The following is a 24171-nucleotide window of genomic DNA, read 5'->3' as shown; positions in this document are numbered from 1 at the left end:
AACAATGACATGCATCCTTGAACTCCTGATAATTTCAAATGAATGTGCAGGTCACGATTGCAACATGGCAATCCACAGTTATGCCCAGGTGGGTCATGTGCAAAAGGTACACTGTCGGAAAAATAATAATTTGAACTAGTCAGGTTGGCCTCAAATTCTTTAGCTTTAGTCTGAAACAATAAAGAAAAATAGACTTGATAATTTTTTAAAAGTAAAGCTTAGGAAATAGAGCAAGTCAATATCTTATTTTAGGATTGTGGATATATTTAGTTGGAATTGTATTGTGTTACAATTAATTAAGATTTTAAAGAGGTTTGTTTACTCCCCTTCACTAATTATTTCTGGACATGATTTTGTTTATTACTATTCTTTGTGAATTTGCATTTATGACAGATTTGCCATACGACCACTGAAGCAGATTCCCCAAGATTATATATAAGCTGTTTCGTTGTAGTGATAACGGGAAACTTTTAACTAAATGTGATTCCAAAGGAGGATTATGGCAGTTTATGGTGAAAATGATAAAATGAAAATTGCATGTTCTTTGCAGCATCTTAAATTTGCCAACAATTCCTGCTCATCTTTTTTTTTTCTTTTAAAGAAAACAAGATAGATTTATATAATTTCTTTTCTGTTGACTTCTTTAGGGAAACTATTTTTTCCCTACTAATAGAATTTTTCAAGTTATTTAGGATATTCTTTTATTGTTATTCTTTTCAATGTGTAGATGGGTATCATACATTTTCTGTTTGAATTAAATATCGTATGTCTCTTTGTGTTAGTTGCGACGATGTTCTTTGGCTGGGAAACGACAAACATTTATCTTAACTTGCATCCCCGATTCAGGATGTGTTCGATTGGACGCCACTATAACTCTAACTTATATCATGATGAATTGACATTGATATATAACGCTATTTTGATAAAAGATATAATTCAGGTAAGACCTTGATATTGAAGGTTTTTAAAATAAAAAATTCAGTCAATATAAAAATTGACGGGACTTGTATACATTGTGGGCCTACTATATGTGCTATAGTCTCAGTACACACTGAATCTAATCGAACGATTACTGCTGGTATATTAAAACGTTAGAATGACATCACTACACTAAAGTTGACCAATTAATCATATAAACTAGTCAGATGAATATAACCCTATTAATCTGAAGTTCGCCAAATGAACAAAGAAAATAAGTCACAGACGGACGTGATATAGATATAAGATATGTCATGAGTGCCAATGAGACAACTAGCCATCCAAGTCACAATTTGTAAAGTTAACCATTATAGGTCTTATAGGTCTTCAACCCAGAGTCTTGTCTCACAACGAACACCAACCGTCTTATCCTTATAAAAAACGAGAATCTCTTATGAACCACATTAACAAACGACAACCACTGAACATCCGGTTGTATGCCTTACAATCTTTCCATATAGTTGATTTCATTCAGAATCCAAGAAACATAAAATTAATCAAGAAAACTTGAATGAATCATTTTCAACTAAATGATTTTAGTTGAACCCTGCCTGCAGAACATGCATTGTACCTGGTATTTGCAATTGTTCTCTTTACTAAATAGTATTGTCTTACTATTGGCAGGCGTTTACATGATGCGTAGACCACTTGGTGGTTACTGGAAATATTCTTAATATTGTTATTTTTAAACTTTTTTCTGCTCACTTATATATTGTGTTCTTGTTCTTATCCATACGATATTACAATAAACAGTAATGTATTTCCCTCTATTCTTACTTTACACAAAGCAGGACATATAGAGAATCAAGTAGCATGCACAATATAAATAAGAACTTTTCGGTAGAAGTTTTTCCTTTTTCGGTGGAATAAGTTGATATTTTACCATCACATAATTAGTTTGGATGCATGAAAGGTGTATTGAACAGAACTCATCTAATCTGAATGGTGAGTTATATGTTTAGCAGTCTCTGTGTGTGTTGGTTTTGTCAGCCTCAAATGCAAGATAAACACTAAATGACAAAAAATCCTTTAAAACAGCACAAATGTATCTTATCTTCCTTTGTATCAGTGGGATTTTTATCTGAATTAAAGGATACAACACTAAACAATTATCTCTATAAATATGGATTATCTGGAGCTTTTTTTGTGATGATGACAATCAATGTTCCTGTGTATATCAAAATTTGTGGTCATATAAGAAATCAATCACAAATGTGGCATTCACGAATATATCATTATCTGGATGTTTAGGTAAACGTGCCTGTCCCAAGTCAGGAGCCTGTAATTCAGTGGTTGTCGATTTTTTATGCGTTACATATTTGTTTTTCATTCATTTTTTATATAAATAAGGCCGTTAGTTTTCTCGTTTGAATTGTTTTATATTGTCTTATTGGGGCCTTTTATAGCTGACTATATGCGGTATGGGCTTGGCTCATTGTTGAAGGCCGTACGGTGACCTATAGTTGTTAATGTTTGTGTCATTTTGGTCTTTTGTGGATAGTTGTCTCATTGGCAATCATACCACATCTTCTTTTTTATATTTTAGTAAACAAACTATGCTTCGTTGTGAAGTGTAAAAATTGAAGGCTGTACCTTGTTCTACAATGGTTTACTTTTATAAATTGATACTTGGATGGATAGTTGTCTCATTGGCACTTATACCACATCTTCTTATATCAAATTAAGTTCCAACATCCTGGTCGATATACGATCAATTATAGGAACAATTTAGCTGGCTATAAAACCAGGTCGATTCCACCATTTTCTACATTAGAAAATGCCTGAACCAAGTCAGGAATATGACAGTTGTTATCCATTCGTTTGATGTGTTTGAGCTTTTGATTTTGCCATTTGATAAGGGACTTTCTGTTTTGAATTTTCTTGCTTTTCCTTTTTCCTCACAATTCTTTTTTTTTGGCTCAAACATCCAGTGGCCAATACTTCATGCCTATTCAATATTCAGGATGACCAATTTCTTATTAAGTCTTTTTTTTTAAAATTATTAGTAAGTGCGATCAATTGTCCATTTTAATTTCTATCACCACTTAGTAGTGTTAACAGCCATTATTCCCTGTAACTTAATCCACATTTAAGCTCTCATCAATATTCTGCTTTTCTAATATACACTAAATGTTGCTGTTCAATATATTATTTTAAAACAATTACAAATAATCAGATATCTTGGTGTAGGATTTGAAACAGTAGAAATCATGCAAACTTTGATGTTTGTAAATGATCATAATAAAGAAATAAAAAAAAAGTTAACTCAACAAAAACCATTGAAAGCATGCTTCAATCTTTTTCAAGAAGTAAACAGATTCCTACAGGTATCCTGTATTTTCTCCAACAGATGGCGACAAAGGATGCTAAATGACGAGTAGAACTCAGCCTAAGAATACATCACAGGAAATATTAATATATATATCTTTATTTTTTTCTCAACAAATGTTTCATATAAAAATTTATAATACATATGCTACATAATACAATATATAAAACTCATGCACTTTATGTGATGACCAAAATACTTCTTTCCAAAACAATTGGGAACAGAGTAACAATTGTAATTAAGAACATGGAATTTAACTTTAATAAAAACATTGTTAACATTTAAAACTGGTAAAAATTGAACGAATATTTCATAAATAAAAATCTTAACATACCAACTTTATTAAATTACAATTAAATTAATTAAAACTTTAATTCACATTATGTTTTGTAAACAAAATATTTGAAATAAATATTAGTTTATAAACAAGATTCTTTAGATATTTAAAGATTTTGTAGTATCTTTCCTTTTACAATATCAGGGTTAATACTTAAGTTATAGTTTAGTTGAGAAAAATAACTTATTTTGATATTTGCTAATTATTCTAACTATTTATCATTATTCTAATTAAATTAACAATCATTTATACAATATGGCATTCACATATTCAAATCATACACTTACTCTATAATAAATGCCCTTTGAATTGAGTTGAAACACATCCATTATAGTTTGTCGCAAGGGTTTTAATGTCTGAAACCTTAATTGCTTGCGAGTCAAATGTTGATAGAAAGGGAGATAAATCCTCAAGTATGTTTAGGACTGGTATGGATAAATTTTAAAATAATTTAGAATACAGAAGAACCATGAATTGACTTGTCTGTTGCTTTTTAAAGCAACTTACCAAGTTGAAATATCGTTATTGTTCTCTTTTTTTTGTAATTGGAGGCTGTGTTTTATGTCCCCTAGTTGACAAGATAAATGTTCATTTCTCTTCAAAGTAAAGATTTTGTAGTATAAAAAAACATTAATTTATCTTCCTTTCAAAATATCTAAGGAAGACAAATAATTTGTTTTTTACTTGGTCCATGGTTAAAGGGACATCACGTAGAAACAGCTAGATTGGGATAAAAAGTTGAAAGTTTATATTGAAATTATTTTTCTTTTAGGGACTTGTGTTTTCAACATTGTTTTAACAAAAATATTCTTAAGTTGCATACACACATATTAATTTCTCAAGCTTTAAAAGCCCTTTTGCAATCAAATTCACATTTATTCATCCATATATTCATAATTCCATAATACATACACTCTACAAGTCATAAAAATAATTTTGATCTTCATGAATGGACGTTTATTTATACCAACATTTTGATATATATGGTAATTAATAATTACTTTAAAACCTTAACTGGAACATAAGTGAAGAAATCATTGAAATATTTCAAAATTGTGGAAATCACAATCTTTTAAATTTTTTTTATATTAACTGATAATCCCTGCTATAAAAAGTGTCAAAAAATTGCTCTAATTTGCATTTGAAAATGGAACAACAAAAAAACATACTTTATGACTAAAGAACATTTACTTTTTCAAGCCATTATAAGAGACAGATGCTGAAATACAAAAACATTCCAAATACACTAAAAACTAAAATGTTTTGTCATAATTTATGCTAAGCACCAGAAAATATCCATTCAGCAACAGACTTCACACATTCTCATTCATTGCATTTATAATCTCCATATACAAAAGCACCAATACAATCCTTTGGATTTATTTTGTGCAGAATAGTTCTATGCATTAAGTCACATGATTTATGATGTATACAAATGAATATATGATAAAAATGGCAAATGAGGCAATCATGTAATGAAGTTTCTTTCACCTGAAAAGTATGCATATTTGTTTTCTCCATAATGTAGGAAGTTATTGCGTATAAATGTATTTTTCCTTCCGGAGATCACCATTTCTCCTTATTATTGTATTTTAATTGCACTTTTTAAAAGCTTATTTCGATCATCCATTGTACTTCTTCAGGAAGAGTAACAACACATTCATGCACTGTGCATTTTCTTACTTGGACCATTTCTCATCCATTTTTCTATCCATCTTTTCCACAACAAGGTATGGAAATTTACCAGTCAATTGTGCAGACAACAGTTAATTCGGCAATCACAACATTATAGAAATGGTTTTTCTATCCATAAAAAGTTACGGATATTAGCACACAAATCCATGCCTAGAAATAACCGAAAATATAAAGCACAAAGGTTAAAAGGTCATGGATGAAAACATCTGAAGAAGACACGTTGAAGTGTTGCATAAAACAAACAACATCAGTCAAGGGAGACAATTTATACAACAACTTCATAAATAACCTTTTTTGGTGGTTTTGGGTTATCGGGAGTATTGTAGCCACTTTCTTGTCCATTGATTAAATCTCCTTTTCTATGTTCTGAAGACATGTCTATATATTGTTTGTCTTTAATTGGTGATCTTGGAGAACCAGTAAATGAAATGTCTGAAAAATAAAGGTTATATGGTTAATATCAAATTATTGATACTTTAAAACATTAAATTCCTGTAAACCCTGTCCAATAATCAAGATAACCTGAATAATAAGATTTTTCCCATGCATCACTGACATAAGACATAAATGTTTTTAAAAAAAAAAAAATCTTTAACATCTTGGCTTGAAAAATGCGCCAGATTTTAAGTTGAGTATCACCCTTACTTCAGTCAAACTTGTCGTATTACTGTGAGACCTGTATATAGTGCAATCCTCCAGAAATAAAGATGGTATTATAGGTTTTCTTGACTGACAGCAGTGACAGGTCTGATTTGAATATACAGAACACAGTTTATTTCCAGAAGTATTTTATAAGCAGACTGATTTTAGGTAGTAGAAGGTTTACTTAATTTTCATTTGAGTTAAGATTTAACAATAAAATGTTTATATAACTGTTTTTATTTGCACCCATAAACAGCATTTTTTTTCATTATAGATATAGGAAGATGTGGTATGAGTGCAAATGAGTCAACTCTCCCTCCAAGTCACAATTTGTAAAAGTATATCTCTATTCAATTAACGTTTTTTTTATTCTCCTTCTTCTGTATTATATCATTTTAACTTTTGTTATGTTTCTTACCTCCTTGCTTTTCATTAAAATAATTGGACTTATCTGAAAATGAAGAAAATTAAAGGTTAGTAAAATTATTCACACTACAGCAAAGCTTACAGTCTGCCATTCTAAAACATGTTATGTATGAAGTCTAATGAATGACAGTGAATAACAACATGACAAGTTTTGTATTAAAATATAGATTTGTAAATAAAACTTGTTAAGTCAATATCATTAACACAGCAACATTAACTGCTACCACAAAATTTCAGTAATCAAACCTAGTCAAATCAAAGCATAAAGCAAAGTGTGGACACACAGAAATGTCTCACAATTAATTGGAATCAAGCCAACCATTTCAATACAAAACTCAAGAGTAAAATCAAAGTGATTATAAATAACAGCAAAATTCAAATTTATTCAAGGTCAAAATAACACCTCAACTTCAATTGTCCTTAGGTTTTGAATAATGAATTTACCCCTTGGTGTCTTTCTTTTGTATGTTTAGTATGAAATAAAATTCAACAAGGTGAAAACAATTTTCAAAGAATAAAATAATTGAAAACACTTATTTTCAGAAAAAAATTGTTTAACATGTGAAATCTAAATCATAGAAAAATCTGAGAACCGCTTAATAGTTAGTTTATCACAGTTAGAGATAAGAACTTTGGATGATTCAGACATAATACTTAATGTCATAGACAGTTAAAGACACCCTGTATGACATCTTCAAAAAATGTCCTACAGCATATTGATTTGTTCCGCCATCCGACTGACAATTTCTTGTTAATGAAGTTTTGTACAGGTTCTAAACTTTTAATGATTGACTTAATATTCAATAAAATGCACTGATTTCTTTGATTTCTTAGAATAAAAGTATAAGAAATCCAATTACAAAATCTGACGAGCACAAAAGATCTTTCCATATTAGGATTGAAAAAATAAAAGTATGTGGAAGTTTCATTCATGAATAAATTGACATTAAATTTTAGGTCCAAAATCCCACAAGTCTAGAAGGGGTAAATGGAATTGAATATATGTAGGAAAATTTCCAAAGATGTGTACATGGTGGATACAATGAATAGAAAAAGGTGTGTACATAAACCATATATGGTGTGTGAAACATGTATCAGGTGTGAAACACTTATCAGGTGTGAAACATTTATCAGGTGTGAAACATTTATCAGGTGATGATGAAATGATTTCAAGACATAACACTAGTGATAACAATCAAGCAGTGAACTAACATCAACAAAAAACATTCTTATTTTCTAAATCTCATGTTCTATTCTATATGACCTAAGCTTTATGGTGATAAAAAACATCTATACTATTCAATATAATAACATTTGTAGCTATTTTGAAATAATATAAACAGAATTCTTGGCAAAGTGCAACCAAAACTGAAACATCCAGGTGACCCATTATCAACCAATAGTGCCCCCTTATGCCAGTTTTATTTCTGTGACAATTACCAGGGTGAACCAAAATAAATTTAAATATTCTTGCCTTGATCCTCAAAATCAATTCCAAACCTTGGAACCTGATCTAAATTAAAATACTTAATTCATTAAAACATGAATCTCGGAAAACCAAATAAAAATATATTTAAGTAAAGCCCATCCATAAAAAATATTTTTATATTCTTTTTTTCCATATCTTTATTTATCATAATAATGGTAGAATATATCCTGTTTTATTGAATATAGAAAGGTTATTTTTAATCATTGTGCTTAATATACATTTATTGTGCAATCTTATTTTGAAAGCGTAATTGTCCAAATATTTGTAAACTTACTGGCATTGAGCCTATTCATTTCATTTTCGTATTCTGGATCATAAGATGAATCATGATCAATTGGGACATTCCCATTATGTCGTGGGAAAGGTGGGTAACCATTTCTGTTCATTTCAGAATCTGAAAACAGTAGGACAAAATTATGAAATCATGCAAAGAGGAAGTTGAAATACTTGAACAGGGTAGGTAACTCCTGATTCTTCTATACTGAATCATTAATGAAAGTTTTATTAATCTGATGAATGAAAAGAAATAATGGAAGAACTATTATAACAATGAGTAACACTGGTGAAAAATAATAATAAAATGAAATAAACACAACATTTATCTAAACATTAAATGGAAAATTCTATTGACAACAAATTACAATATACAGATTTAAACAATTAAAATGATTACTGGTGCTATTAGAAGGTGCAATATAGTGGCTAGCATATGTAATAATAAAGGTATATTGTCTAAATTAACCTCAAGTAAATTTCCCCATGCTTGATCAGATATAAATACATTTTTGTACATGCAACTTTTAAAGGGCAATTCATAAATGTGTGGAAATATACTGTTCATGTGTTCCCAAGGGTATTTTAAATTTGCATTTTTTTTAAAACAAAACCCTAATAATTTTAAGTCAATTTCTTTGGGTATTTTTATATTTTCCTTTTCTTTTTAGTAGCTTCAGTTGCAAAAGTGGCTTGTACACATGATTAAATTAGAAATCATATTATGTGAAATTAATTGATTTTATGTATTTACATATGACAAAATGTAATGCTCTCTTGAATGACAAAAAATTTTCAAATCTCTTTTTATGAAGCCCATGGGTTGCCTAGATTTAAATGAAGTCTATACAAGGATTTTTAGTTGGCAGTTTAACATCAAGAAATCTATCAATGATTAATATTGACATCTAAGAAAATCTTTGATACAAGAAAATTGATATTAAATCCTCTAATGAGTTATCCTGTCAGAGCAGATAGAAGAAACATGTGCAATTCTAAGCTCCTTACTTTTTAAAGCCAATTATCAATTCGAAAAAAAATCAATCTTATTTCTAGTTTCAAGTTCTCACTTATAAATTAAATAGGTGCTTAATACTTGAGGAAAAGGTCTTATAAATCTTGACTGTGTGATCTTAGTTTAGTTCTAGGTTTAGTAATTTTCAGATGATTAAGCCTTCCTGTAGCATTCACAAGTATTCTTAGAAAATAAGTCATTAAATTAATAAAGAGAGATAAGTAATTACACCTTTTTTTCTTCTTCAAATAACAGTACAGTCAAAGGATAATCATGCTTATGAAGTATGTCTTTTGTAAAAGAATGTCAAAGTTTTAACAGATTGATTGATGCTTAACATTAAGTGGCAAATATTCTATGTAGAGTGGGGAGCTCATATTCGCCGGGGACACAATTTCGCCGTTTTATGATTTTGGGGTGTAAACACTTCCAAGGATGGCTGAAATGGAAGAAATATGCCGATAAATAATGATTTTATAACAAATATGATTATTTTTTAAACTTAAACAAAATAACGACACTAACTGCAAAAGGGCCAAAAAAACGGATGATTTTCGGTAAATTTCTTGAATGAAAAACAGGATTTTCAAAGAAATTTTTCTTAGTAATTTTTTTACTGATTGGCCTAGATTTCTGTTTTTTACATCTATGAAATGTCTGCTGTTCATCTATAATGAAATTTATTTGACAAATATTATATAAAGCTGCAGCTATTCGGTTTTAAATAGATGTGTAAAAACGGCGAATATGTGTCCCCCATTGACAAAATATCAGGAAATTTCAAACACCCTTTAATCAAACTTTATAGATGAATATTTTCAAACAAACATGTTTTCAAGCTTAGGAATGTTTTGCATTTGAAGTTATCTTCATATAGAAATATCAGTATACTTCAAAAACATATAGACCTGAGCATAAACTGTAGAAAACATGGAAAGATGTGGCGAAAATAAGCACCCTACTCTACATTCATGATTTACACTATTAAAACAATTCATTCATTGTACAATATTGTAAACATGTACCAGTAAAATGTCAAAATAGATGTTGAAATTAAAAATTGTTGGCATTTTCAAATGAATTCATTAACACTGCAACAAAAAATATTATAGAAACCTGATTGAACTTTATAATCGTGTCTGACATTTAAATTATTGAATAAAATGCGTTCTACACTAGAGCAATGAGTGCATTGGGGAATGTTAGATTGTGTGTGTTATAATATTAGTACAGGTAATAGTAAAGCAGCTATCAACTACTCACAATCGTCATGAGAATAAGATGGATTAATATACGAAACACCAGCATGCGCTCCATGAGTTTGAACTAAATCTAATCCTTGTATACCTGTGTTATCATAACCTCGAGGTGGTTTCTGGGGAGGAATATTCGTGTGTCCATTTGCTGCTATAGTTGGCGATCTACAAATGAAACATATTTAATTTTATTTTTAAGGTCTTGAGAAAGTTTTTATATCCATAATGAAAGATTGAAAGTCAGAACGCCAAATGGTTAACAATGAAAATATTTTTAATTTGTAACCATTTTTAATAAGACTTTTCAAACAAACTTCAAATATGGATCTCAATTGTGTATGTTTAGTCCAATCTGATAAATTGTTTCCTCTTTTTAAGAGGGGTGTGAAACTCTTTTCTAGCAGAGGATAAACTAACAATAAATGTGGTTCCTGTTAAAATTCTCAAATGCCAAAAATATTTTTTTTTTTTTTATTCTAATTTTACCCATCCAGCTAATGTGAAAAGAACCTTAAGGTCTGCAGAAACTTATTATTTTTGAGAATAAACTATATGGATACAAAACTTTATCAAAGTGGACCATGCACAATACATTTAAAACCAGATGACACAAAGAGCCTACTCAAAATAGTCCTTTATGTCATCTCTGAATAGTCCTAAAATATAACATAAATCATCTTGCAAGCAAATAATTTAAACTATATGTAATACTAAGACTAACAAACAAGCATTATAATGGTTTTAGTGTGCAGGGAATGTTAATACCTTAGATACTCAAAAGCAACAGTCTGGTATTTGTCGTTGGTTGCAAATCGCACCGAGTGTCGCCTAAAAAATAGGATTTCTTTCTTTTATATTACTAAAAACAGGAAATCCATGCTGTGTGGTTTTAGTGAGAAAATTCATGTGTTTGAAGAAACTTTTTTTTTATTGTTCTGTTTGAAAATAAAATAAACATAATTTCGACTATACTTTTGTGTGCAGATTTATTGCCTATAACAACACATTTCCTTCCATAACTCAGTATAATGTTTGTGGTTTGTCTGTCTTCTTTCTAGTGTTATGTTTTTTGTTAATAACTGTAGCATAATAACAAAGATGTAAAAAAATTAAGTCAGAAGGAGTAAAAAAATCCTCCTTTAATCTTAAAAAGTAGACCCTTCTGTTGGTAAGTAACATTATACAATGTTATATACCTACGTTTGTGGAGGTAACTGTTTGGCTGAAAAATATAAATAAGTCAAAATGAAAATATCTCTAAATATAATTTACACTGTGCTTGTCATGTCACCTTGTTTTGGGAGATTTTTGTTGTTGTTTATTCTGTGATATGAAAGAATTTTGAATTGACAGAATGATGGAACCATGAACAAATTATTATAAGGCTTAAAGGCTTTGCAAAGAAAGAAGCTATTGTTATAAAAAATTGAAGTCTTGGGATATTATATGCACATTCCTCAGATCAGATGAAACATTTCATCTTACAAATCATGATGCAAGGTGACATTTAATACATAAGGTGTACATATCTATGTCAATTATACACATTAATAACATTGTGTACATATCTATGTCAATTATACACAAAGTAAACTATGTTTTTACATTGCTATAATATCAGAAATAACAGAATACCATGTGTGTATGCACAGAATCCTTTTGTTTTAAGATGATTTGGAATAGACAATACCAGTTTTCTACAGTAATGACAGATATGCTGATGTGGTCAGTTATTCTACATGATGTGGAGTTACCAGGAATGTGCCAATAAGACAGCAATCCAGCAAAACAACAAAACACAGATGTGTTATAATATGCATGAAGAAAAGGAGATATGAGTTTCCACAAGAGGAGAAAAAATCCTTCCCAAATTGCAAAGAAATGAACTGTTCCAAATATAAAATTAAACAATTTTCTTATTGAAATGACCAAAACTTATACAAAATTGGGTATGATAGTACATGTTGTGTGGGATAGGGATAGGACAAATGAATTATAAGTAAATGATAAATTATAAGTAAATGAAATGACAGAAATCTGTTCCTTCTTAGTTGTCCTGTCATTTGGTCAACACACAGATATTATAACAAAATTCCTTTCTCACTAATTTGTCAAGTAAAGGTGTGAGTGTTTTGTTTTAATTAGGAAAAGTGTAAATGCTTAAACTTCTATGAAGTCTTTTTGTATTAATAAACTTTTTCTTGCTTAGTTGTTTTGTGAAATTATTTGATCTTCTTTTAGGGTTGCTAAAGAATTTGAGTTGTAAACACACATGTTTGTATTATCATAATATCTTACCTAAATTTCTTCTTCGACAAATAATACACACTAGAACCGTTAGAAGGGCTACCAATATAGCGGCACACACACACCCAATTATAATAACTTCTGTTTCAGTCAGATCTGGCGTACTGCTTGAACCTGAAAATATAAATAAGATGATATTTGATATAAATTCAAAAATAACTGTGAAGAAAACAGCCTTTGTCATGTTTGTAGCAAACAGTGATCAACACTGATGATCAAAGCAAGATCAATTTGCACTGCTCTTTTGTTCATTTGTTTATACACTTTACATCATTTTCAAATGATCCATTGTTTCTTTGCAATTGGACCTTAAAAGTGTAATGGGGCATCCATAAAAAGTTGACTTTTGAAAAAGCCTTTTATTGCTTATAAATGGTACAATTAGACAATTATTCTGCACAAAGATAGGGTTTTCCAAAGATTAGCTGGATACCTTCTTGCCTTTTTACCAGCAAAGTACAAGTGATGTTTATTTTAATAAGAAACCTAAATAAACAAGTAAAAGTAAACAGAGAGTATAAAGAAACTGTGTTTTTACTTTTGCTTGCTTCCTGAAAATGCAAACCAGCATTAAAACCTATATTTCTAACTCTCACCGTCACCTTGCCTAGTATATAACTGTATTTATACTTAGAAAGATGAAAATAATTTGATATAAAACTAATGTAGGAGTCTTAGTGTTTGAACCTCCCCATGATAATTTAATTCCATAAAATATAAATAAATCTTTTGTATTTCAAGTATAAAGCATACATTATATTCCTTTGACTTAAGACCTTCTTCAAACAGTTTTATAAAATCTTGACAATAATATAAGATCGACTCCTACAGGACATTTTCTACAAAGTTGACTGAGTGCCAAGACAACATATGTTTTTCTTATCTGATCATTGACTTTTTAAGGACCTTCTTCACTCTAATATACGAGTTTTGTAAAGAGGGTCTAAGTGCACAGATGATTTATATAAAAGAGAGTCTGGAGAAATACATTTTTTTTATGAAGCAATTTCATTTTTTATGCAAACATGTTGCATTTGTATACATTATATGGATCATTATAGTCATTAGGAGTTTTTCATGTGGGAAAAGTTGAAATTAATTCTACTAAACACATTGTAAGAGTATAACCCATTCCCATCCCCCTGTATATTGTGATATAAACCAGATATTACTGGAGGCCATTATACCCAGAAGACATGACACACAATGTAAATTGTCAACTACACAAATATATGTCATATTAAATGTTTTCTTATGTTATTCTATACATCAAAGTTAAATGGTAGTTAAAAGGCTAAATATAATTACATAAATATATACAATTATATTGAATGGTTGTAGGTTTTTGAAGTTTAAGTTTTTTTTGCTTTTAACTAAGCAATGGGATAAAAATGCAATTACAATTAACCCTGAATGTCAAAAAAAGTTAACTTTGTCATTAATCACTATCAAAAATGTATTTACCATGAAACAAAATTATAAACAACTCAACATGAAATGAGTTATCAACTTGATACCAGTTAGGTAAACAAATGCTTCATCAGAATATTTATATTCATGTTACTGACTGGTTTAACTTAATCCCAGATGAAAACCAGTAGTATATATGAGACTTACAAACTCTTACAAAATTGGCATCACTTGGTGGAAAAGCATTAGCAAATGTTATGTTATATGTATCACACTTATAACTGTTTTTTTTTATACGGAATTAACCAACTTCATGTTATGTTTGGCCATTTGTTTTTTTTTTCAGACTAAAGCTAGTCCAACACTATTTACTTGCATTTGTAGTATAAGATAGGGGCAGCTGGCTTTTAAGTCAGATTGTTAGCTTTTACTACATTCAAAGAATTCTTTTGAAAAATACAACCATCCTATAACATTTCTCTGAATCATTTATCATAATTTGTTTAGAAAAATAAAAAAAACAAGCAATACAACTCATAGAACAAAGAGAAACTAAAGTGGACTCTCAATGACTATGTGATTGAAGGCAAAAAGCTTCAGCTTGGAGATCTATCATAAAATGGTGGATAAAAATCAATTGTCGTCCAATAAATCGACACCAAATGCTTTATTGATGGTCTTCAAAACACCTTAGGGTCAATGGGTCTCCAGACAATAGGGTAGGGACCAGATGACGATTGTTGTATGGAAATTTATGGAAAATCAATATCAAATTTCATTGTTCCTAACCTGAAGGTTGTTTAAATGAAAACTGGGATAATTTGAAACACATTATTGTGTTTAAATGTTGAATTTCAAAGGGAAATAGTGTGTCTTTTTTGACATTCCCATGTTTTTGACAATTTTTACATATACATAAGAATAAGAATAAGAATAAGAGAATAAGAATTTTATTAGTTTGAAATCCAAACAATAGGATTGTTACTAAAATACACAACAAAAAAAACAAACAAACAGGCATATTAAAATTACAAAACGATAGTCAATAAACAGTTACACTACAAACATGTAGCATTGAAAGAAAAACAAAAACATAGATCAATAGTATTAATTATAATACTATTTTTGACAGCATGCCTCCTCTTTATACATAAAGGGATCATATAGTCAACCACAAAATGATATACATTTTTTAAATAACAATTTTTTTCGGTTTGATGTACCTGATATATTTTATAATGAATTTCATGACAGGTAAATTATCACTAATTTTGAACTTGGTATACATTTCTACTTGATTAGTCATATGAACCTAAATCTTTTTCTAACTTGAAATCGTTTCTATTTTTTTTTTCAATTAGAATTTCACAAAAGAGAAACACAGCTGACATAATTATCCCAAGTCAACATAAATTGGAAAACCAAATTGGCAGTCATTAAATGGTGACAATCATACTGCCATTATGTTGGTGATTGTGGGAACAAATTCTCTCTTGAACTTTAAATATGCACTGAGTGTGTTAACTTCTACAGTGAATGTGAAATTTAATAGGAAACTGTGAAATATGGGGGTAGCTAGATGATACAGTATACCGACACTTGACAATCAAAGATGTGTAATTGGCACTCTCCAAATATAACTAAGTATAAAAGTTTTACAAAACCAGCAGTCACCAAGGCTAAAAAAACCAAAACAATAGAAATACAAAAATGCCAGAAACAATATATAACACTCCCCCCCCCCCTACAAAAAAAGCCAGTTCTAGCAGATAGCAACACTTTTTTACTAATAATTGGTTATATCAAATTAGTATCCCCCTTGCAATATTATACCTTGATTGTTGGTCCTGCAGATTCAAACACTGAGCCCCTGGTCAAGAATAATAAGAGATGTGCAATATACCTAATTGATAGGGCAGTTAAGCAGCCCATTACAACAATCAAAATACATCAGTAAACTCTTTAAAGTAATGTATAATATGAACAGTCATCCCAAAGATATAATAGCCATTATATCAATGGTCAGACCTTCTGGTCATTCACTAAATTGTTAATGAGTCAACCTGAGGAATGAACATGATGAATATTGTATGTAGACAGAAAGATAATCTTTGTCTGATTGACAGGATGATGCAGACACAAACAGCAAAAAGACAAAATACATATGTAATGTTAAGGCATTGCCATAAACTGATACTTTGTTCAAAATCAAAATAGTAATCAATCTAATCTGGGTTTTTCAGAATGGAAACACAAAACCACAAATTATTGAATGATTCACATCTTTTGTCACATGTTTTCAAACAAAGGACATCAAAATATGACAATATGCATGCTTACCTAAATCAGTGACAGCATGTTTAGTATTGTAGGCCATTTCTATCAAATAAGTCACATCCTTTTCTCAATTAGATGCTAAGGTTACTTCCATTTTACACAGAAATATGTTGTTCCCATGAAATGGTTCATGCATGATGTGTTATTTTTTTCTGGGGCTCCACACAGGGACTTAATATCATTCAATAAATCAATTTAAAGTACAAGGTACACATGTCTAATGTATGACCCAGGGCAAATAATTTAAAAGTATGGTTATTTATGGATCCCCCATGTCAAACCAAATGGATAAATCTGTAGGTCAATATTTGTCTGAATGTTAACTTCATTAGCAGTAGATAATGAAAACACAATGTCAACAAAAAAGTTCAATAGAATCTATTATCACCTTCTCTAGTTTTTAATAAGAAACTGTCAACTCGTGCTTCATTTTAAATCTTGGTGGAAAAAGTGTGTGAAACTTATACTTAGTATGTATACTATATCCTTGTAAAACGATTTCAATTATATTGCCTGATAAGTCTAATTTAATGTAAACCAACTCTCTTTTATAAAAATATATACTGTTACTTCATAAAATATCAAGATAAGTTTTAATCATCTCTATATAATTATGGGAGCTGGCACTATATCAAAGAGGTCATTACTTATAATACAGTAGATGATATAAGATGTTTAGACATGTAAACAGTATATATAATAGGCATCAAATGCTGTGTTTGTTTAGGTTCCACCTACATCTTATTCTCTCTTCATCAATAATTAACTGATTCACATCTAACCCTTTCTGATAAATTGTTTTCCCTTCACAGGACCCCTTGAGAAAGGGAACTCAGCTTTCATGTTAAACATGTGTTCAGTAATTATAAACACAGCAGGCAAATTCTTGTAGGTCATTATAGCTTCCTCAATACACATCTCCTTTCTCAAGTCACTTTCTATTAACATTTACATTTAATACAAGGCAAAAAGATATTTTAATTTATAATATTACATACATGCATGCAGAGAAACAAGCTTTTTATAAATCTCATTTACAGGAAAATTTAATTAATGAGAGACATTTATATATGGCAAATAAGTGTTTGAACATTGGAGAACATAAACATTAAAACCTTGTTTCCCAAAATGACATGATACATTGTCCTTACTGAAGTTTCTGTAAAAATTGCAAGATACACACAGTAATAATAATTTTGTATCAGAAGAGGTGACAAAAATAGCTAAAAATAAATAAATGCCCTCATCCCATTGATGAATGGTAATTAATGTACCCTTTCTGTTTATATTTCTCAATTTTCCTTGTGGGCTCTGAATTTTAATCTTTAATTCTTTTTTAGTAAAATATAAACCTTAGATGGACCTTATTTGAACCTTCAATTCATACAGTAAGTTTTCCCAATATAAGATACATTAATGTGTATATACCTTCTTCATACAAAGGGTAATAAAATGTCAGACCTTTTCATTACAAAGTCGTAATAATTCACTTAACACCTTCTGCTTATATTTACAGTGTAGTAAGATGGCTGTAAAATCTTCATGTGACATGCCTCTGGATTTATTATCTATATAAAACGAAGTATAAAACTCATGTAAGCTGATCACAAATCTTAAACAAAGTGGGCATCAGTCTCATGTTTTACAATTTTATAACTCTGTAATCCTTTCTCACTACTGAAAACATTTCCAATAAACTTAGATGCCGATTGATCATTTTGATGCTCAAACTTTATTCAACAACTTTTAAAATGAAGCAGTCTTTAAATTTGTCTGCTTTACAATTTATCAATGCCAAGGAACAAAATATACTGGAATACTTCTACTTCGGACTAAGGCTTTCTAATAAACTAATATGGGAGAGGTTTAAGGGCCACCGTGTAAAGATTTGTTCTCATGTGAACATGGTAAAAGATGCCTGTAACAAATCATGACAAACAATGTCACCAACTTGTAATTGTCCTGACTGTGATCTATGAGATAATTCATATAAATCCCCCCTTATTTTTGTTAAGCAATAGACCCAGTATAAATATAGAAATCAGAGTTTTGTACTTTCAATTTTTTCCTATCCTTATTTGTATTTTAAAGAGAACACTGGAGAGTACATAGGTTGAGACTGATAAAACAAAGCTTCCTTATTTGTCAAAGATTAGAAACAGATATATATATATACACAAGGAGCCTGATCATGTCACGCAATACCTATTCACTTTGTTCACACCCATAAATCGATTGATTTCAGTAAAAAACAAAATGAATATCTAATTTCAGTCAAGATGATTGGAAAATGTGATAGCATTATCTACAAAGGAACAAATTGATTTTTAGTGTTGCATGATACTAGGATTATATTGGTGCTTGTCACACTAAAGGTATATGTACTGAGGCAATTAATGACAGACTGTTCTCTGACATCAACCACGCAATCCATACCATATTAATACTGCATGTGATGTTTTTTGTTGGATTTATTTGCCTATATAAGTCTATAATATGTTGAAATTAACCAATGGATAGATGTCAAGTAGCATAAAGAAATTCACTAAATCAGTGCTGATCATTGCAATCTTTCTATCAGATGTAAGCTTTTATTCTGTGTTGAAGGCCTCAGTGTTCATCAAGAACAGTAATAAATAAAATGTCCCCTTGACAGCCTTCCTATCCTTAGATTTCTACTTTTTTTTATATAACTTATTGTAAAATATCCCTTGGTTTATTATAGCATTTTTTTTTGTAGGCATAACACATAACAAAGCATGGTTTATTAAGTTTCCACTTTAATACAACCAAATCAAGATTTTTATAATGGGAAATTCAAATTCTAATGCATTTCTGATTTTTATATGTGAAGACATCAGAATACAAATCTTATAAAGGAGATCGATCAAGTCATTTAGTCCTGTTGATGGGATACTGAATATCGGACACGTTAAAGAAACCTAATCCCTTTACGTACAATAAGTACAATACTTTCTGCTTCACTAGGTGGCATACATCTTTGTATTATACCACATTCTATTTTGAGGAACGCTATAAGAATGTTTATTGTGGAATACCTATTGTTAAAGCCTGTTTGTTGATGTTTTTTCTTTACAGCAAAGTGGTTTTTAAATCGACAAAGGGGGATTTTATTAAACCTCGACCTTACGAACAAAGTATTATAGATTTGTATATAATTATATAGTCATGTTCAAACAGTTCGACCGATCGGTAATGACTAACATTTTACCTGATTTCAGATTTTATCTTGTTCAAAATAACACACGACTTCAAACGGAACAAATAAATCTAGGTTACACAAATTAAATGTTCAGATTTTACCTACCATTTACTAAGATCTAATAATGTAACAATATTTTCAAATCTTAAAGAAAAAACTTTCCTTACATGTAGATATACATATAGATATTAGCTTGAAGAATCAGTAGGCAAGACATGTTCTGAACACTATGTATGGTTTAAGATTATTTTTGCATTTAACATTACATATAGTGTTATACTTTTAAATCAAAGCTATGTAAGTTACATGAACTGTAATGCTTTGCTTTAACTTGCACGTATTTACAAGCTAGAAAATCTTTAAAATTTAAATTAAAAAGGAATTTGATAAGCTGAAATTAATACATTGTACAATACAATTCATAAGCCATTGTTCTGTATAATATCAATGAATATAAGAACCAGAGTCTAGATTTTTCAACAATGGAACATTTAAATCCAACAAATACAACTTTACTATTATCTCGTAATATTAGTAAACTTGTCTGTCAATAGGAAAAATCTGGTCCTAGTTTAATTTCAATTTATCTTACATTTTCATATTCATAAATGTTCAAAATATACAATATATTTAATAAGTGAAAGTTTGGCAGACCATCAAATATTATCCATATAGATTGTATTCCTATTGTCAATGTTATAATTTTCACACAACCTGACAGAACAAATTGAAACAGAGACAAGGAAATCCAAACTAGGGGTAAAATAAAGGTGAGGGGCTGACAGAACAAGCAACTGCCATCAGTATGTTGTAATACATATATATCATAGCTTGGTATAAAGGACAATTTATAATAGGTAGAGTCAACTTATTCCAAGATGGTGGTTTGAAAGTTATCCAACATTACTGTATGCTGACTGGCTTTTTTGATTGCTAAACATATTGGTCAAATATTTTTTCTAATAATTGTAACCAAACCAACTATCAATGTCCACTTTAGGTCCAAATTCTATGTTCAAGATTTGCATGTCTATTGATCATGACATGCAAGCAATGATATAAAATAAGAGTTTTTGAAACAGATCTAACTTAAATAATAAGACAGGACATAATATGTCAATTGGATACTCACTGTATGTGTGAGAAATATTGAATAAATGATCAAATATTGCTATTGGGATTATAATCCAAACTCAGTAACTAAACAAGAAAATCTTTAAAATAAAGTCACTGATTGGCAATTGAGAAAGTAGAGTTCTAATGAATGACTTGGATAAGTGAAATGTGCCAATTACTATGGTATGGAAAACCAATTTAACCAAAAAGAAGCAGAAATTTGACAACTGCTTAAAAGATAAGATTTTTTCTGGAAAACCACTTGAAAAAAACTTCATCTGTAGTATCTGGATGTAACTTCACTTTTCTTCCCTGATTCATTACTCTAAGCCATTCATGATCTTAAGTGTGTAACGATAGCGAACACGAACACAAGACGTGTCCAATTTACTCTGATCCAGAACATAAATGGACATGGAGAGGTAAAACCAATTAAAACTTTCACCCTTCATTATCACAAGTTTGTTTCAATCTCTTCATATCTCATTACAATTCCACCCCAATGTAAATATGTCACAAACTAAAGACACTGACCGTTATCTTGTCTTAATTAAAAGTGAGAGTTTTTGGTTAGTACTGAAGGTATTTGTGTAAAGGGTCAATATTGACATTCCCTTGTTCTGCCACTTGTAAACCCCCCACTATTTATGAAGTGATATTTATCATGGTCTTCACTTATATTTAGGATAAGACCACAATGTTTTCTTTGGAGTTTAACCAATCAAGATAATCTGACCGATAACTTAAAATTCGCTTTTGAATTTTCCACTACAGAGTTTGAGGGAGCATCTACTATATCGATGTTTTCAAATAATTTCCCCATATAAATTGCATTGTACAATTTTCTTTGATCTGAACTATTCATATTTCATGCAAGTATTTCAATTAGATATTATGCTATTAACCCTGTCTCTACAATAGTATTCATGATTGATTCTTAATCCAAGATGTTCTCGTCCTAAATATGCATGAAATATTTGCCACTGGATGTTAAGCAACCAACACTTAATCATTCTGAATCCAGGATATTTTCTACTTTCTCACCCTATTCCTCTACGGAGTCAAGAAGCCAACACCAACTGATTTAATGTGTGATTCTATTGGAGCTATAGTACATATAAAAAACAGTGGTTAATACTATCTTTTATCTTCTTTTGATAAACACTTTTAACTTGGGTATCCTTGATCCAAAAGTTTGGAAAATCCAGAAAACTATAATGCATAATTTAAGTTATTATTCATATTCAAGGTAAAAGTACTTGAAAATGATTTTAAATCAATGATGTCAATTAAATTTTCAAAAACGTTATAACAATATGACTACATTAGATATTATTGGAACATGTGTTATGATGACACAATATGATTAAGCTTTCATTAATTACTCATGAGTCAGACAGACAGAAAATGGGATTATCCCGTTATGGTATAAAAAATATCCTCCAGCAAAAATGGTCTAGATAAACTGATTTCATTTTTATCACAAGATTCATCAAGTCCATTATTTAAACTGTATAGAAATTGAGTTTGATTAGGATAAAGAAAAAAGTCAAAGTAAATAACTGTTGGGTGTTGATACAACCTTTTAGATACTCAGACAAGATATCTCATAGCAGTTAGATGCTAGACGACACCGTAATCAATAGGACTAAAATTATCACAGGTTCCTTGCTAGCAAAGGAATCAAATACCTGTGACTGAACTCCCCCCCCCCAAAAAAAAAAACCAACCATAATTCAATTTAAAAGCATGATATTTAGCTCTAGATATTGACACATGTTATTGATGCACTTAGGACTATTTTGAAAATTCAACATTTACATAATTTCAAAGCTTCCTTTATTTTTTTCTACAAAAAAGGGTTTAAGTTTCCAATTCTCATTTTTTACCAGATTAATGTATATCTAGCTTATCCTTATAAGTCTATTGTTTGGATGTTAACCATGTTCAAAAGAATGACATAATGTCTATCATAATTTAGGATTATCATTGGAATTATCCCCCCTTTTTAACATTCCAATGCAGATTATCCTTATAGATTGTGTTCACACTTATCCTTAATCTCAAAGTTGTGTCAATTAAATGAGGATCAGGAAAAGGCAATGATGTAATTTAAATGTAAAATACAAAAACAATTCAAATTTCCTTAATACATGAATGAACATTAGACCACAGGAAAACTAAGACACAGAAATATCTTAAATATGATGTTCTTTTAAACGAAAGACTGCTTCTAAATATTGTAACCGTTTTATATAGAATCCTCTAATTAAAACAATTATGTCCTATTTCTTAGAGCAATATACTTTTCACATCTAAAGTGAAAAATTATGATTTCAAGTAGCATTTTCGACATTTCCTTTTTAAATTTTATAGATATCTTTTCTTTTTGCAATTGATTTAGTCTTCTTTGAACTGTTTTGGTTTGAAAACAACTGATGAGTGTTATGTAGACAAATGGATGTCTAGCTTATATATCTGGTATCTTTATTGAGTCTTTACTCTCCTCTCTCCTATGTAATGGACAAACATACAGATTCATCTCTCTCAAGTTTTCACCCATTTCAAAATTCCCTGTCCTCTCAAGGTACAAGCAATTCAAAATTCCCCGTCTCTCTCAAGGTTCAAGCAATTCAAAATTCCCCGTCTCTCTCAAGGTTCAAGCAATTCAAAATTCCCCGTCTCTCTCAAGGTTCAAGCAATTCAAAATTCCCCGTCTCTCTCAAGGTTCAAGCAATTCAAAATTCCCTGTCTCTCTCTAGGTTCAAGCAATTCAAAATTCCCCGTCTCTCTCAAGGTTCAAGCAATTCAAAATTCCCCGTCTCTCTCAAGGTTCAAGCAATTCAAAATTCCCTGTCTCTCTCTAGGTTCAAGCAATTCAAAATTCCCCGTCTCTCTCAAGGTTCAAGCAATTCAAAATTCCCCGTCTCTCTCAAGGTTCAAGCAATTCAAAATTCCCCGTCTCTCTCAAGGTTCAAGTTATTCAAAATTACCTGTCTATCTCAAGGTTCAAGCATTTTAAAATTCCCTGTCTATCTCAAGGTTCAAGCAATTCAAAATTCCCTGTCTCTCTCAAGGTTCAAGCATTTTAAAATTCCCTGTCTCTTAAGGTTCAAGCATTTCAAAATTCCCCGTCTCTCTCCAAGGTTCAAGCAATTCAAAATTCCTGGTCTCTCTCAAGGTTCAAGCGTTTTTAAAATTCCCTGTCTCTCTCAAAGGTTCAAGCATTTTAAAATTCCCTGTCTCTCTCAATAGTTCAAGCAATTCAAAATTCCCTGTCTCTTTCTAGGTTCAAGCAAATCAAAATTCCCTGTCTCTCTCAAGGTTTAAGTAATTCA

At 30.2% G+C, this 24171-nt stretch overlaps 1 protein-coding gene across 18 annotated transcripts in view; it reads right to left on the bottom strand.

The window, feature by feature from the left end:
- Window positions 1–5151: 5151 nt before the first annotated feature.
- Window positions 5152–24171, bottom strand: part of LOC134722119 (cell adhesion molecule DSCAM-like) — a 112827-nt gene continuing 93807 nt past the window's right edge. For 9 of the 18 annotated variants that reach the window (XM_063585643.1, XM_063585642.1, XM_063585659.1 and 6 more), the window contains 8 exons: window positions 12739–12861; window positions 11641–11662; window positions 11206–11268; window positions 10448–10605; window positions 8171–8290; window positions 7882–7920; window positions 6400–6432; window positions 5152–5771 (listed from right to left, as the gene is read on the bottom strand). In XM_063585643.1, coding sequence (XP_063441713.1) covers window positions 5605–5771; window positions 6400–6432; window positions 7882–7920; window positions 8171–8290; window positions 10448–10605; window positions 11206–11268; window positions 11641–11662; window positions 12739–12861 — 725 coding nt within the window. In that variant the 3' untranslated portion in view covers window positions 5152–5604. The remainder of the gene's footprint in view (window positions 5772–6399; window positions 6433–7881; window positions 7921–8170; window positions 8291–10447; window positions 10606–11205; window positions 11269–11640; window positions 11663–12738; window positions 12862–24171) is intronic. The other 9 variants (XM_063585652.1, XM_063585660.1, XM_063585653.1 and 6 more) reach the window with 8 other exon arrangements.

This window comes from Mytilus trossulus, chromosome 6 (genome assembly GCF_036588685.1).
Source record: "Mytilus trossulus isolate FHL-02 chromosome 6, PNRI_Mtr1.1.1.hap1, whole genome shotgun sequence".
Lineage (NCBI taxonomy): Eukaryota > Metazoa > Mollusca > Bivalvia > Mytilida > Mytilidae > Mytilus > Mytilus trossulus.
Note: the sequence above shows the minus strand (reverse complement) of the source record. Positions and strands in the feature narration are given on the sequence as shown.